The 15,594-nt window shown below is 35.0% G+C and overlaps 3 protein-coding genes across 4 annotated transcripts; 2 read left to right on the plus strand and 1 right to left on the minus strand.

Annotated features, from left to right (window-relative positions):
- Positions 1–2,524: 2,524 nt before the first annotated feature.
- On the plus strand, positions 2,525–6,656 carry RB195_021268 (uncharacterized protein; the record flags this gene model as incomplete). Its single annotated transcript, XM_013448385.2, has 13 exons — positions 2,525–2,582; positions 2,644–2,711; positions 3,002–3,169; positions 3,960–4,034; positions 4,097–4,240; positions 4,305–4,486; positions 4,553–4,641; positions 4,723–4,859; positions 4,969–5,092; positions 5,277–5,409; positions 6,159–6,307; positions 6,387–6,468; positions 6,593–6,656. 13 exons carry the CDS (start codon positions 2,525–2,527, stop codon positions 6,654–6,656), a joined length of 1,473 nt encoding a protein of 490 aa, XP_013303839.2.
- A 2,251-nt stretch (positions 6,657–8,907) lies between these two features.
- Positions 8,908–12,780, plus strand: RB195_021269 (uncharacterized protein; the record flags this gene model as incomplete). Of its 2 annotated transcripts, XM_064207920.1 has the most annotated exons (16): positions 8,908–9,003; positions 9,059–9,077; positions 9,148–9,156; positions 9,291–9,366; positions 9,433–9,526; positions 10,024–10,146; positions 10,297–10,443; positions 10,504–10,644; positions 10,749–10,808; positions 11,393–11,459; positions 11,518–11,622; positions 11,707–11,793; positions 11,858–11,936; positions 12,060–12,155; positions 12,214–12,350; positions 12,635–12,780. In XM_064207920.1, 16 exons carry the CDS (start codon positions 8,908–8,910, stop codon positions 12,778–12,780), a joined length of 1,482 nt encoding a protein of 493 aa, XP_064063801.1. The 2 variants fall into 2 exon arrangements, with proteins under 2 accessions (XP_064063801.1, XP_064063800.1); XM_064207919.1 differs by having other exon boundaries at positions 9,059–9,152.
- Positions 12,781–14,865: 2,085 nt separating this feature from the next.
- On the minus strand, positions 14,866–15,081 carry RB195_021270 (uncharacterized protein; the record flags this gene model as incomplete). The annotated part of the gene is made up of 1 exon (XM_064207921.1): positions 14,866–15,081. One exon carries the CDS (start codon positions 15,079–15,081, stop codon positions 14,866–14,868), a length of 216 nt encoding a protein of 71 aa, XP_064063802.1.
- Between the last annotated feature and the right edge of the window lie 513 nt (positions 15,082–15,594).

Raw genomic sequence — 15,594 nt, forward strand, 5'->3', positions numbered from 1 at the left:
GCAATAAACTAAATATTTTCGAAAAAAAAATCAGAACCCAGTTTTTTTGTCAGTGGAATCGGACGCAGCCTTTGACCCTCGGATAACATTTTGAAGATTTGATCATTCGAAATTGAATTGCGAATCATTTAAATGAACATACATATACTGGATGCTTAATTGATTGATTTTTTTTCCTTTCAACAATTTGTAGTAGTACAATTTATTAGTTTTTTTTTTTCAATGATTGATACAATGGAAGGTTTTTAAAATGAGTGATATAATGGAATGTAGTGAGTGCATTTGCGGACCGAAAGGATTTTACTTCAAAACAAAGTTAATCTAACATTGAGCTCCTTGAATAAACTTCACTATATGCGCATGATTTCCTTGAACAGTTTTTAGGAAGAAAAAACGTTGACTGCATATTTACTGTGCAGTAATAACAATCGAGAATAGAACTCTATTACTCATGACCTCAAAAAAGTAAGAAGTGGTCTCTTGACCGAGATTTCGCGTTAATTTCACGTAATATCGAATATTGTTGAAAGAAAAAACTTTTTAACTGGTCGAAGCAATCCATTTCAGGAAGTTGATTGATTCGGATATTGATCATTAAGATTAAGATGACATTCTTAGGCAGATTATCCGAAGTTTTCGCCAAAATTATGATTTCCACGAAAAATTACGCCAAAATTTCTGAAATTACTGCAATATGGAACGTTTTACTGCCTAGATTTTCTTTTTGACTTTGTTCTAACCACTCTTCCTACCTTATTAATATTCCGGAAATATGTGAATACATAAAAAATCACTTCTGAAAGCGACAATGTTACCATAAACAAAAAAAAAACAGAAAAAAACAATGCACTGAATAAATTCTTCCAAAGAAATCGGAGTCATAGTGGAGGTATCAAATGTCTCAGATATGGAGTCATCATGTCGACAGGAATCAATTTCGGATCTACTCTTGTGGATCGATGTCATTTTTTTTCGAGAAATTTCTTAGATCAGAAAGTATTTTGCAGGTTTCTTGTTCGTATTTTCACTTCCAAACACCTCTCCTTAGCAAATTTCTTTATTAATGAAAACATTATCCTACTATCTCTGGAAATAAAGTTTGAAAATCCTTTGTCGTTGTTCCATCGTATCCCTTCCGCGCGTATGGATCATGACGATGATCTTGACATTGTTGACGTGACCATTTCGATCGTGGCGAACTATCCGTAAGGTTATAGGTCCAAATCGTCTAGGATTCTGCTTGTTTCGTATAAAATCACAACGAGAAGAATGCTATTTGCTCCGGTTTCACTGCTAGGACTGTTCCAAGAATCCAGAGATTCCCATGACAATTACAAAATAATTTCCAATCCTTGGATTTATCAATGAACACAAGAAATTTCTATAAGTTTAAGTTGTTCTGGACGATTTCCGTGATTTACGGTACTTTAAGTGCTGTCGTCTTTGTGCTGACGTGTATAACAGACGTCAGAGTGGTTAGAGACGCAGAGGACGAGCTCAGTGTCACGCTCCATTGTCGAATTGTCGCGCCATTGTTAAGTGATTCGTTTCAGTTATTCGCATTAAAGATCCTCATAGATTGTGGTATTATTTCAATAATTCGTGAATTTGACTTCCCATCGTCATCTCCTGCTCTTCTATGCATCCTAGAAACTTTATTGTGAAGATTTGTTTCGTTTTATTATCATTTTTCATGGATTTTGCATGTTCTAGTGTTATTTCTGGCTTAAAACTGTCCTTTAGTGTGTATTCGTTGAGAAAGAAGAATTGTTAGGATACTGTTGTTTGCTTATTTACTGCCTAAGTTGTCCTTGTTAATTGTTTTTTTTTTCAATTCTTACTTACCTTCCTGTAAAGGATTTCAAATCAGTTAAGGATCGGCTGTATTACTTCTTCTTTATGTTTATACGTTGTTTTCCACTTGAACTTAAATGATTTCTTAAGTTTTAGCTTAGGAATCAATGTAATTCTTTGATAACATTCTGGATGTTCGTGATTCTCCTGACTTTTTTCGTGTTATATTGCATTTGAAATTTTTCGCACTAACATAAGCGGAGCTTGTTTTTTTTTCTTCACTTACAAGTTAACTTCAGTTTTCAAATAAGACTAATGTCAGGGGAATATTATTGTGCTCCTTGTTTTATTGGAAATAGTCTTTTTAAGCGCATACTTAGTTGAATTCCACACAGTAACATAATTTCGAGGATTTACTTATGTTTTATTCTTGCGATTAGTTTTGTTTCATCCGGAAGCATCTAATTTTCTTAAAGAATTGTTCAATAAGTTTTTTTTTGTGGAAATTTTGTTTATTGATTATTGAAGCTTAGCTTGATTCCAGCGTTCCATCCTGATTTCGCTTAAGAAGTATGCAATAAAATCATGTATTGCTATTATTTACTTTGAAATTTTGTGAATTCGTAGCAAGATTTCCTTTTATAAAGCATCAAATAATGAAATATTTCAGTGCGAATTATTTTTCAACTCTTCTGTATCATTTTGTGTGATTCCGTGAACTCCGATTAATATGCGTTCCCTTATCACAGGGATTTCTACTTCATTTCTCACGTTCAGCGTGTATTTGAGTAAGTTTTTTTTTCCTTTTTTTTTGTTTTATTTTCTCTTACTTTAGGCTTTTATTTCCAGCGGTGGTCCATGGCAATAAAGCTGAAGTCAATAAGCATCTCGAACTTGGTAAATCATTTCTCGCGAAAGTAAGTGGACTTAGTTTTTCTTTCTTTTTTTTAAAAATATTTCTTCATCTTTTCAATTATTAGTTGAATATTAGGGTGTGATTCATGTCGAGATGTGACTCATGTATTTTGACTCATATTTTTCAAATCGATAGAGTCATTGCTTACCTATTTGCTTATTTCTTATTCTATATTTAATTATCTGAGTATAGGTAAACCCCTAAAAAATATTCATGGATACAGCTAGAAACTTAAATATTACCGTAATATTGATCGATTCAGTCACAATTTTCATCATTTTTTGAATTTAGGGCCAATTCGCCGATGCACTTACTCATTATCATGCTGCAATAGAAATGGATCCAACGAATTATTTAACGTTTTATCGAAGGGCAACTGTTTATCTTGCTATGGGCAAGAGTAAACAAGCTATTCCAGATCTCGACAAAGTTGTTGAACTCAAAGAAGATTTCACAGCGGTATGTACAGTTACTTTTCATTTGTTTTTCTCTGGTTTTCTCGATTTTCCCTCTTTATTCTCTTTTTGTCCGTCCAAAACTTTAAAGAGAACATAAAGAATGTCTAGAATATCTTAATGTCAAATTTCTACTTCTCGTTTCAAATCGTTTATCGTATATATTTATAGTTTCTAAACAATTTTTAGGGCCTATGCTTTAGTGGATTTTATTGATTTACCACACGTTGAAATGAATTCGTTAAAAACGGATTATTCCCCTGATGATTGGCATAATAATTAACATCGGATAACATTTTTTAATTGTTTCTGGATACGTTTTCATCAGACGGTGCTCCTTAAAACTTTGTTTCGTTTGCATGATACATTTTCTAGATCAATAATCTGGAAGTAGTTGCGGATAGTGTTTTTCCTAATAGGAATATTCCATTATCTTTATCACACCTTAGAAAAATTAGTATAAGTAATAAAAAAATTAGGTCTTGTCATTATATTTTTTTCGCTTAACGCCTCCGCATCTACAGTTAACGTTTATCTCCGCAGAATAATTTGGGGTTTGTATAAAATAACGAATGATATCCTTATTTACGTGTGAAAAGATTCCCAGTGAGGTTTGATTTATTTAGAATTTTATCTGTATGGAATATTCTGTTACTAGAGGAATTCCTGCAAGATTTAGTCTCCAGAAATTCTTTGTATGAATTTTTTTGGTCCAGATTACAGTGGTTGAAAGGGCGTCAGTCTTCCCGGTGCTTTCGGCTAAATATCAAGAAGTTCATGCATTTTTTTTTCAGGCTAGAATACAAAGGGGAAATGTTCTCCTGAAACAGGGTGAAATTGATGCTGCTGAGAGCGATTTCCACGCAGTCGTAAGCAATTCTTTATTATTCTCTTAACTCGAAAATTTGTACAAAGTTTATTTCATATTTAGTTGGCCACTGAACCATCACACTCTGAAGTTTCGGCAAAACTTGACCTCATTGCGGATCTACGGCAATACGTTCATCAAGCTAAATCATTCTACGAACGAGATGATCAACATTCTGCTGAATACTACTTGAACAAAGCACTTGAGGTATGATTACTATCCTTTTTCTATCCATTGATTTTACTCCCTCATTTGATCGCTCTCTTATTAGCATCTCGTCTGGGATCCGTCATTGTATCGGATGCGTGCAAAATGTCTGGAATCTCGTGGTGAAATTCGTAAAGCAATCGCTGATATGCGAACACTTACTAAACTAGTGGCCGACAGTACGGAAGACTTCCTGAAAATTTCTCACCTTTACTATGGAATCGGAGATGTAGAAGAAGCACTTTCGTATGTTTCGAATGTACTTTTCCAGTCGTCCTTTTTTTTTGTTATTTTACAATATTCTTATTTTAGTCAAATCCGAGAATGTCTGAAACTTAATCCTGACCACAAGGAGTGCTTCCCTTTTTATAAGAAGGTGAAGAAACTTGCCAAAATGCGAGGTTTGTACAAGTATCATCCTTTTTGTAGATTTTTCACTTTTTGATGGAGATTTTACTGTCATAAACCTTTTTTCCTTTGAGAATCCTTGAATGATGCTAAGCAGCGTGAAGACTGGATGGGTTGTCTTGAAAAAGGTCAACAGATCCTCAAATACGAAAATAAAGTGCTTGGTATTCAAATGGATACGTTCCGGCAGCTCTGTAAATGTAATATGGAAGTAAGTTATATATTTATCTATATATTTTTATATTTGTTTATACGTTATTGGAAATTTCTGCTTGGCCGGTGATGTGGATGTCATAGATACATAAAAAGTAATTTTACAGGCCGGTCATATCACTGAGGCAATCCAGCAATGCACAGAAGTGCTAACAAACAGCGATCCGAACGATGTGGACGTTCTCTGTGACCGAGCTGAGGCATACATAATGGACGAACGATACGATGAAGGTCGGTTAAGACTCTTGTATGCGGTTACAGTTATCCACAAATTTTGCGCATGAAAATAGAGTTGATTTTTGACAAAATACACTTGCAGTGAAAGTTATTCTCTAGGTAATACATGTGTTCCGAGTCCTGGAAGCGCTTGATGTTGGGAATCGCAAAGTTGTTTACCATAATTTTTTTCTTTCAGCTATCGAAGACTATCAGAAAGCCCAGCAGGTGAACGAGGATTCGAGACGAGTTCGAGAAGGTTTAGATAAAGCACAGAAACTGAAAAAACAAGCCGGAAAACGAGATTACTACAAAATTCTTGGACTCAAAAGGTGAGCACATCAACTAAGGGGTCCTTTGAGTTCTAGAGTAAGTTTTTTGTGTCTTCCGTTTCACTTGGATCATTTATTTTTATCCTGCCTTTTTGGCGTTCTATCTCCTCTCTGGATCTTTCTAATATTCAAAAGTTTGCAAGAAGTATGGTCTATTATACACAGAATCGCTTTCTACTTTACCTTTCCGAGTGGAACTTTTCAGATTCGTAGAGCTTTCAAGGTTTTGTTGTTCCAGAAACTTTTGACTACACACAGCTCTTATCCTAGGATTTGTTTTTATTCGTGGGTTCACGTGCAGAGAATCAGTGATATATCGTATAGCATGTCAAAGATACGGAAACGGTTCTAAACGAATCTTTTCTTGAGTATTTGGTACCTGATTGTGAAGAATTATTTTTTGAATAGAAGTTCGAAGAAAATTCCCAACGAATGCGTGCAACCACATTATAACCGAATCGGATTTTAATGCCTTTGTAAGAGAACATGAGAGGGTTAGTATTCAGCTTGAAATTTTCCTGTCTTACTGTAAATTTGAAAAGAATTCGACTACGATTACGATCACGTTTCGTCCTTGCACAGCTCCATTGATTCTACGCGTGCTCACTGGGTGGTGTGATTTGATCGATCGTTATGATCTGCCATCTTAGAGATCCGGGAGTATTTTTCAATAATACAATATACTACAATACAGTAAAAAGCGGCAATCCTTCTTTTTTTACTACACCAGCCTAAACTGAATTTTTCAGAAATGCCAGTAAACGCGATATTACGAAGGCGTATCGAAAAATGGCGCAGAAATGGCATCCTGATAACTTTAACGATGCGGCCGAAAAGAAGAAAGCTGAACAGAAGTTTATCGATATTGCTGCCGCTAAGGAAGTGTTATCGGATGACGGTAAAGTTTTGTTCTTTTGCATCTTTGAGCCCTTCATATTCCAAGGATCAATCCTCTTTTTCTTTTCTTTTCTCTTTAGAAAAACGTGCCCAATATGATCAAGGAATCGATCCACTTGACCCAGAGGCACAACAACAAGGTCACACACATTTTCATTCCGGGTACGTTAAGTCGTTTGTTGTTTATGTGTTGAGAGAACTAGTTATTACTATTAACTGGATTATTTGTTGATTCCAATCTGTGTTATACAGCTGACTCCAGCTATTGATTTGTTGTTGATTGCAGGTTCCCGGGCGGTTTTATGTTCCGTGAAGGTGGCGGACCGTTTAGTTTTAAGTTTAATTTTTAATTCTAGTCTACAATTTTTGTAGTCATTGTATAGGATGAGGATAAAAAAAATTATGATTAATTTAATTTCTTGTACTATGAATATGTGATCGATTATTGGTTATATCACGCTCGTATCACGGTTCGCTATCTTTCGCGATGGTGGTTGCTGCTACACACAGAGAGAAGTCCCGCCAAACTATGATAGTTCATTGTGCTTTATTTCTTCATTGTGGTTCTAATAACAATAATGCTCTCGCTCTGCTCTTTTATAGAGCTACTTTCCCTTGATTGCGTGTCTTTTCAACCCTCATCGTTGTTTTTCTTTTTTCCTTTTTTTTCCCCGTTTTTTTCCCCTAAATTTCATTACGTGCCTAAATGTGTCGTTGCCAATTAGCCGTAAGAAGTCATTGTTGCTGTGAAATAATTGTGTGGACAGTTCAATTTCTCCACTTTTATTTTATTTATTTATTCTATGAAAATCACGTGATACATTTTTTTTGTGTGTGTGTGTTTGAGGGTGTGTCTTCTTGTACGATTTCTTATACTTTCAATTATTTATTCTTCGAAATGGGTACCGTATTTTTTTTGTCTGCGTTTGTATTCGACTTAATCAGATGTCGTTATCGTTGATGTTGCCCTCCTGTACCATCTGTACAATATTTTCTCTTAATAAAGGTCAAATAGCATCAGCATATCGGGAGGTTTTATCCTGTGTTATTGGGGTGATGTCTTCATTTGTACTTACATTAGTTCCTCCTTTTTTGAGTTTTTCAGCCTTTTTGTAATTTAGCTCTCTTTTATTAAATTACCTATGAAAGTACAGATGATTTTCCTGTTCTTTTGTACGGAAATGGTGTCGTTCTGGAAGTGTCATTCTTACATTATCTACACAATGATTCTGTAATATGGTTTTTTTGATTTTAAGCGAAGATAAATAAATGTGTTACTGTAACTGAGGCTAATTGAATAAGAAGGTGTGATTCCGTAATTTTCACTTACATTGTGGATTTTTCGGCTTTTTTAAAGTTTAGTTGGAAAAGGTGTCAGGATTTTTGTCTAGTTATGATTTCGTCTAGTTTGATATTCAGTGCTGCTATGAATGAATGAATGAACGAATGAATGTTTGGAATGTAACTTCGTAATACCATTCGTTCCTCCGCGCTCCGTTACCTCTTTTGGATAAGATTTCCTCCTCCTGGAAATCCTTCAAATTTCTGTCTGATTTAGAACTACCAGTTTTTCTTTATTCTGTTTCCGACAATATTAGGACTAGGATTTCGTGAAGAAAAAAAATGAAATAATATGAAATTCAATGAAATAAAAGAGTTTGCATAGGAGGATATTATATGTGCTGTATAAGGTACGCTTGGATAACCATGTATCCATTTGAGGGGATTTTCACTCAATCGAACATCTACTCTTTTTTTTTTCTTAAATGTCAATCTGTTGTCATTATAAATTAGCACTTCTTTTTCCTGAAATCTATTTAATATCATAGGGAAAGCGTCAAAGAACGTTATTACATTCTGGTTTTGAATTTCAAACTTTTGCACCGAAATGATAGTATAGTTAAAGTAAACCCATTCATTAAAAAAAAAAAAATAGGTTGTTCATCTTCGTTGTTAGCTCATGTTATGGATTTTCCGCCTGAAATGAAGCATTGAGAAGAACAGAACTGGTAATTTTTTGATTTTCTCTTTTTTTTGACACGACAAGTTTGATTTTGCTTAATATTTGATCTTTTTTATGAATCAAAAACCGCAATGAAGGAAGTCCTTGCCATCAAACTGTTCCTTGTCAAGCAAACAGTTCCTAAGATTTTTTTTGGAAAATGAAATTTTGTTGTTATCACCTTCTTTGAGTACTCTTTTATCAATTTGAAAAAAAAGAAAACAACTTTTTGAAATCATTTACGAACTAGTGAAGATTTGCGTTGAAAAGTCGATTTATTTCATTTTTTTGTATTGTGCCTGGGATACTGTTGATCATAATTACATCTACTTTTGAAACGTTATGGATGTGCTTGAATTTTAAATTAAACTCGTTTCGGTGTGATATTTTGCTTTCACATAGTGTACCAGGATCTAAACTATAGCCAGTTCCATGGATCTGCTCGAATTTCTGTCGATCTCCGCCTTTTTAAGCTCTTTTTTTTTCAACTGTTATAAACAATATGCTGTTTTTCCAGGCAGTTCTACTATGTACTTCCATAGTTCCATATAATTGAGGACTAATCGATCAATTGCTGATGTCATAACGTCAAAAAAAAAATGCGTTATATCGTGTCCGTCGACATTGGTACAACCACGATTCGAGCATGTTTGTATGACGAAAAGTGCAGACTGGTGGAGACGTGCTCAGATAAGGTCTTGCAGATCCTTAATTTCTTCCCCGCTTACATTTGAGTAATAAAATTTTCAGATACGAGTGGAAATTTCTGGTGAACGAGAAGTTCGAGTTGAAATTGATCCTGATATTTTATTTAATCAATTTGTGAATGTTGTCTCCAGCGTGCGTAAGTGAGCCGGCCAAATTGTTTATTTATAATTAGTATCGGTTACAGTAAGTGCGAACGTTACAGTACGTTTAGTTTTAGAAAAAAAAAACTTTCAATTTTCTTAGTTTCCTGATTTTCAGGAATTTTTTTTTTCAGTGCAACGATGTAAGAAGTCAGATAAGGTGTCATTAGCATTATGTACTCAACGGAACTCTTTTCTTTGTTGGGATAAGTGAGTGCTTTGAAATCTGCTTTATTTACGGATATTTCTGGGGTATTATAAGCGGCTTTTGTTTAGAACTACTAATGAAACATTGACAAAAATCATTTGTTGGAGTGATGGTCGAGCAAGGGCTACTTGTACACGATGGAATAAGTCATTTACAATGAAGGTACGGTACATGCATGGAATACCAATGTTTTTTTTTCATTGTTTTTTTTTCGGGTTAAGGGAATTTAGTATTTGATTTTTGATACATTATTATTAGGAGATTATTGACAGACAGAACTTTATTTCCTCTCTTATTGACAGGGTGGACTGGGGAAATTATTATGTTGGATTGATATATGTCAATCACTGTGATTTCTCCTTTGAGATAGTGCGTTTTAATGGAAAGGTGTCTGGAATTGTTGGAAATATGAGGGATCTATGAGGGGATTATTTTAAAATTGTGCTATAATGGTGAAAAGAGAGTGTTAATGAGTCTATAGCCATATCCTCTTTTTGTCACTCAGTTAACTCCCTGTGCTGAGTGGAAAACGAATTGTTGAGAGCAAGTCTATACGTTATAAACGTTCAATCGTTGTATTTATGAGGTTGTAACTCTGAATTGAGGTGGTATTTGGGTTAAATACTGTAGTCTTCTCCTGGATTCATTTCTTTTTTCAGGCTTTGAATACTGCCGGTGCGATATTGTATTTTTTCACTCGTCAACCTCGATTTATGGCTGCTAGAATGTTAAAATTTCTCAGTGCTATGGTATCTCATCGTGTTATGGTTACGATAGAACAGGTGTGTGAATAAGAAATTTATTTGATTGGATTTGAAAGCTTTTGGGAAAATTATCAGCAGTATGTGAGGATTTTAAGAGTGCTGGAAGACGAATGGATTTTTTTTTTGTGACATGCTTTTTTTTCCCGCCATACCTACGTATTTTTTTAGTCCGAAGAAATGAAATATTTACTTGAAAAGGATCAGCTGGGTTTTGGTTGTCTGGATACATGGCTTCTACTTAAACTCACCGATGGAAAAGTACATGTTGCTGAAGCGTCGAATTATTCTTCAAGTGGCATGTTTGATCCTTTCCTGGTAGGAATATTTGTTCATGAATTAAAAATTAATTAATATTACTGGAATTTCCCTTCACAGAATGATTACAACCGTGTGATTTTGCGAATAATTGGTTTTCCAATGATTATATTACCACCGTTAGTTGACACAGCCGATTCGACACCGTTAGGTTTCGTTGCCCAACGATTCTTTTCACGGACTATTCCAATCCATGCAGTGGTCAGTTCTTCTATTTTATCTTCTTTTTTCTAATCTTCTTTGTTATTTTATTCTAGAGGGGAGATATAGCTCAGTCATCATTTCTAACTTTTTCTTCTCTTTAGATAGCTGACCAACAATCTGCTCTTTATGGCAGTGGAGGATGGTGCCGAGGGGATGTTAAGGTTTGTGAGAGGACAATGGTAACATGATGAGGGAAGGGACATTATGGTTATTTGATAAGAAGGGCTGGAAAGTGATTTTTTTTTTTCAAATTAGCGTTATTTTTGAAGGATAATTAGAGGTAACGAAATTGAGGTAGTAGTAAAAACAGAAAAATAAGGTTATGTTACTAGCAAAAACACAAATAATAACAATAATAGATGGATTGGTCGAAGCCGCCTCTACATATATTATTATGTTTTTTTTTGAAAAATTTAGAACTTTCCGAATTTGCTGAAGTCGAATAGAACGATTTGAACGGTTCCAACGAACGGACAGAGATTTCAGCTGAGAAGAAAAATGGACAGAACCATTCCTCTAGGATTTTGCTGCTCTAGGTCCTGAAAACTTTGTAGAAAAATGCATCCATCTAAGCGTGGTGTTGTCAAATTGGTTAAATTTTTGATCAGAGCAAGGAGTATTCTGTACGAGACCAACCTGTGAGAAGCTAAAAGACAACTACTGAAAAAGAACGAAAAATAATAGTAATAAGAAATAAATTGCCAGTAGTTCTCCGATTGTCTGCAACAATCATTGTCCTTTTCAGATCTCATTAGGTACGGGAACATTCGTGGATTTAAATACAGGCAGTAGTATCCATGCATCAATGAATGGTAGAATATTTACTTCCTTTGATATCCTATATTTCACGTTCAAAATATCAGATTTCAGGATTGTATCCTTTGGTTGGATGGCGACTTAACAATAAGCCCACTTTTGTAGCTGAAGGTAATGATCATGATACTGCTGTGGTCCTGAAATGGGCTCAAAGTATAGGTGAGCGGAAGTGGATAGTTCGACTTGAAGTGCTTCCAGGAGTTATCCTTGAGCTGTCCTCTCCAAATAAACAAAAAATTGCAGGTCTTTTTACCAATGTAAGCGATACAGCAAATATGGCGCGATCAGTCCCGAATTCAAATGGGGTTTTGTTTGTGCCTGCATTTGGAGGTTAGGAAATTTCGAGTTATTTATCAATTTCTGGCTGCAAGTCCTCAGTTATCCTCTATTTCAGGACTCCAAACCCCTATAAATGACGACACCGCTTGCTGCGGTTTCCTTGGTATACGTCCGGATACCACAAAAGCCCATATGTATGTTTTGAACCTATTGCTTAGAAAAATTCTTTACCTTGGTAAAAACTGAGATACTGGAATATTTATATGTAGATTTCAGGAAATATGCTGCAAAAACTAAAATAAGGGACTTTATTTCAGGGTTAGAGCAATCCTGGAATCAATCGCGTTCCGGGTTTATCAGATATTTGAAACCATGAGAGCAGAAGTGCAAATTCTAGACAAGCCAAGGATCAGGTACCAAGAGATTCGGATGACCATTATTTATGACTGTCTATCAGTATCAGTGTTTCAGGATTTGCGGTGGAGTGGCTGCTAACGATTTTATATGCGAAACAATTGCGTCATTAACTGGTAACGAGATACTTCGAATGAAAGATGGTGGTTTTGTCGCGTCACGTGGTGCAGCTCTCCTGGCTGGATTTGCGCAAGGTCCTTGTTATGTTGCTTTTTGAAAAGCCGGTTGGTTGATGTGATTGGTCGCCTACATTTGTGGGCGGGACAATTGGTCGCAGGCAAATCACAGAGCTGCGGGGACGGCGATCTTTACACGAAACTTGCTACTTCTTTTTGTTCTTTTTTTGCTGGAATTTCTTTTTCCCTATGTTGTCTTCAGCAAAAAAACATTTTTTTTCCTAAAAAAATCAATCTTAACTTGCTTTCTTTAATGATTTTACTCAAATAAAGAGTATTTTATTTCATTTCTCCCCTTTCAGGTGTATGGGATCAATCCGAGCTTGAATGCATGATCGAGATTGATTTCTGCTTTATTCCATCCGATGAAGACTCATCTAACATGCGGAAAGCATATGAGTTATGGTTAAAAGCGGTGCAACGTTGCTCAAAATTCTATGAACCGTAATTTTTTGGAGGATGAAAAATCTCAAAAAATTTCAGAAAGAGGTGCTCTAGTATTTGTTGATTTGCATGAAATAATCAGAGGAAAAAACTTTTTATATTATAGATAATAATTGAGATGTATTGTTAATAATATCAACGAAACTATAATCCATTTTTTTTTATGGTAGATTACCTCATTATGTGTAGAAAACTGCCTTAACATATCTGTGCTCAACATTAAGTGCCTATAGTTACATACTTAATCTTTGCCAGGATTCTACCTCACATTATTTTCATCGTATACATTCCATGTAAAGTATTTTGTGCCATTTTATATATGTATAGTTGTCAAAGATTGTAAATCTTTGAGAAATTATCAATCATTCAGAAGCATTCACCCTATTGATGATTCTATTTCTGATCTATATAATGATATTTTATAAAACAAATGATAGATTTGTTAGAAATGAATAAATTCTACCGGATTTTTATATACATTGGCTATTGGATAGATGTATTGATTAGTTAAACCGAAAAGAACAAAACTAGATAACTTATGTCCAAATATGTATTAATGGGACGGGTAAGTAGCCTAAGGGACTTCAAATCTTCGGAAGATATGACCCCATTTTCCACATGACTGCTTACCAGCCTTACCCTGAAATCCTACCTTAGCTCACATTTCACAGGACATTTCCAGGATCTATCCACACGATCAGGATATGATTATATGGCGTTAAAAAAAACTCCCTAGAATCAAGGATTCATCGCTTATGAAGGATTTTGTGCTCGATTTCTGTATTCCTACTAACAAGTCAATCCTCCTCTTACAGGTTTCCTTACAGAAGTACTATTCGTTCACGGATTCCTGACACCTGAATATGTAAAATGTGAAATAATAAATAATAACAATTCACATAAATGAGTAAATAACACAAATACTAATAATTAACACAAATGACACTTTCTCAAGAGCAAACAACTTTGCTTGAATCGTGAATTTGAAGGCTGCACGAAATTGCTTTGATGTCTACATCCTGGAAATCATATTAGGTCTATACATGATATGTGTAAATATTCAGAACAAAATAATTCAGGAAAAAAAAACTTTGAACAATCTTAAGGAGAATTGAAAAGCCGTCGGGTTTTCTCAGAAAATTCTTCCGGAGTAATTTCATGTTGTTTCGTGTTGAATATATAAGAAAATCCAAGTTATTTGTAGAAGTTCATGTGTTATTTAATCAAATATGTGGGAAAAAATTTTCGAAAAAGGAATCTAGTCAAATAATTTGATCCTCCAATTAGATAATCCATAAATACAGTAAAATACATTCATAAATACAATGTATTTACGGAAAGTCAAGACATGAAACCACTTTGAATGCTGTAGAGACGGTAACTCATTTTTAAATAAGATCCTTTTACTGTAAATTACTTAATAATTGTAGTTAATTGTTAATAAAAGCAGATACTTCCAAGAGTGAATTGTAGTTTATGAGACCGAAATAGTAAAGATGTTTTCAAGAGGCTTCATTTTTGGAAATTTTGAGATTAATTTTTAGGAGATCCTTAAATTATAACATATATGCCTACATAACTGTTCTTCCGTAACAGCAATTTCGATGGAGGATCGGAAGGGAACGAGGTTAACTAGGAATTCGATTGACTTAAATTGTATACGAGTAGAATTACTAGCATTTTAGGAAGTTTTTGGCCTGAAATGCTGCAAATCACCAAGTTTTATTATTTTTGTATCAGGGCGATTTAAGTTCTGGTTTTACTGATAACGGTGGAGTGGAGTATATGTAAATAAAAACGATGTTAATCCTTGGAAGAGGTGAGAAGCACCCAGAGGACTGTGACACTTCGGAATGTGTGCACTGGTGCTCCTATCACTAGTCTCTCATTTTTTCCCAGGAAATATGGATGTGAGTGTAGGCGGGTACGTTACCTCAATACACTCACTTCTATAAACTCCTTCTAGAGAACATACTCGGCGGTTATTTCATGAGGTATCCGAACGATCCCCGTTTATATTTCTGATTCAGAGGAATTCGTATCAGCAACGATGCTGGTTCTGTAACGAAAACGATGCGCATCTAAATAGCTAGCCACAGATTATCATTTGATATTCAAAAATTTTCTCGTCAACGATTTTCTTCACCGCTTTTGACACCATTCGGTGGCAGTGGGACGGCGGCAGCTTTGATCTGTCGCATTCCTTTTGAATACGTCCATAAAGCGTCCCAACTATTTGCATTCCATCATCGGCCACAAAACGTTCGATATCAAAATCTTCTCCGAGACCCGGCTTCCTTCCCATCGCTCATCGTTGAGTACGATTGATTTTTTTCTTGGAATCATCTGTTATGAATTACGGTAAAAATAGATTATCAAAGAAGATATTTCTTTAATACGATAGGTTAGCAATGCAATTTATAATTTATTCATTTATTTGTTAAGTAAAAGTGAGGGAAATCGCTTAGGGAAGTGAGAACTACATGATTCCTCGCCCATAATGAGCCTTTAGAACGTGATTCGTTGACACCACTGGGACCCTATAAGAACTTCCTCTAACTATGGCCCATTTTCGCTGAAAGCGTATATTCCCTTCGTACTGTATCCATGTTATCGAATTTGCGGAGTTGTTCAAGATAAAAGGATCTGAAAATCCTAGAAGACGAACAGCAGATTCTAAAAATTGATGCGGTAATAAAATTCCGTGAACAAATTTTATCCAGAGATTTGTAGTATTAGGATGAATGTATAAGGTCATGTACATTTGAAGAAAAATTCTTTCGATGATAAGTGACAGTAACAATGCGAAAGAAAGTAG

The sequence above is a fragment of the Necator americanus genome, chromosome X, assembly GCF_031761385.1.
Source record: "Necator americanus strain Aroian chromosome X, whole genome shotgun sequence".
Taxonomy (NCBI): domain Eukaryota; kingdom Metazoa; phylum Nematoda; class Chromadorea; order Rhabditida; family Ancylostomatidae; genus Necator; species Necator americanus.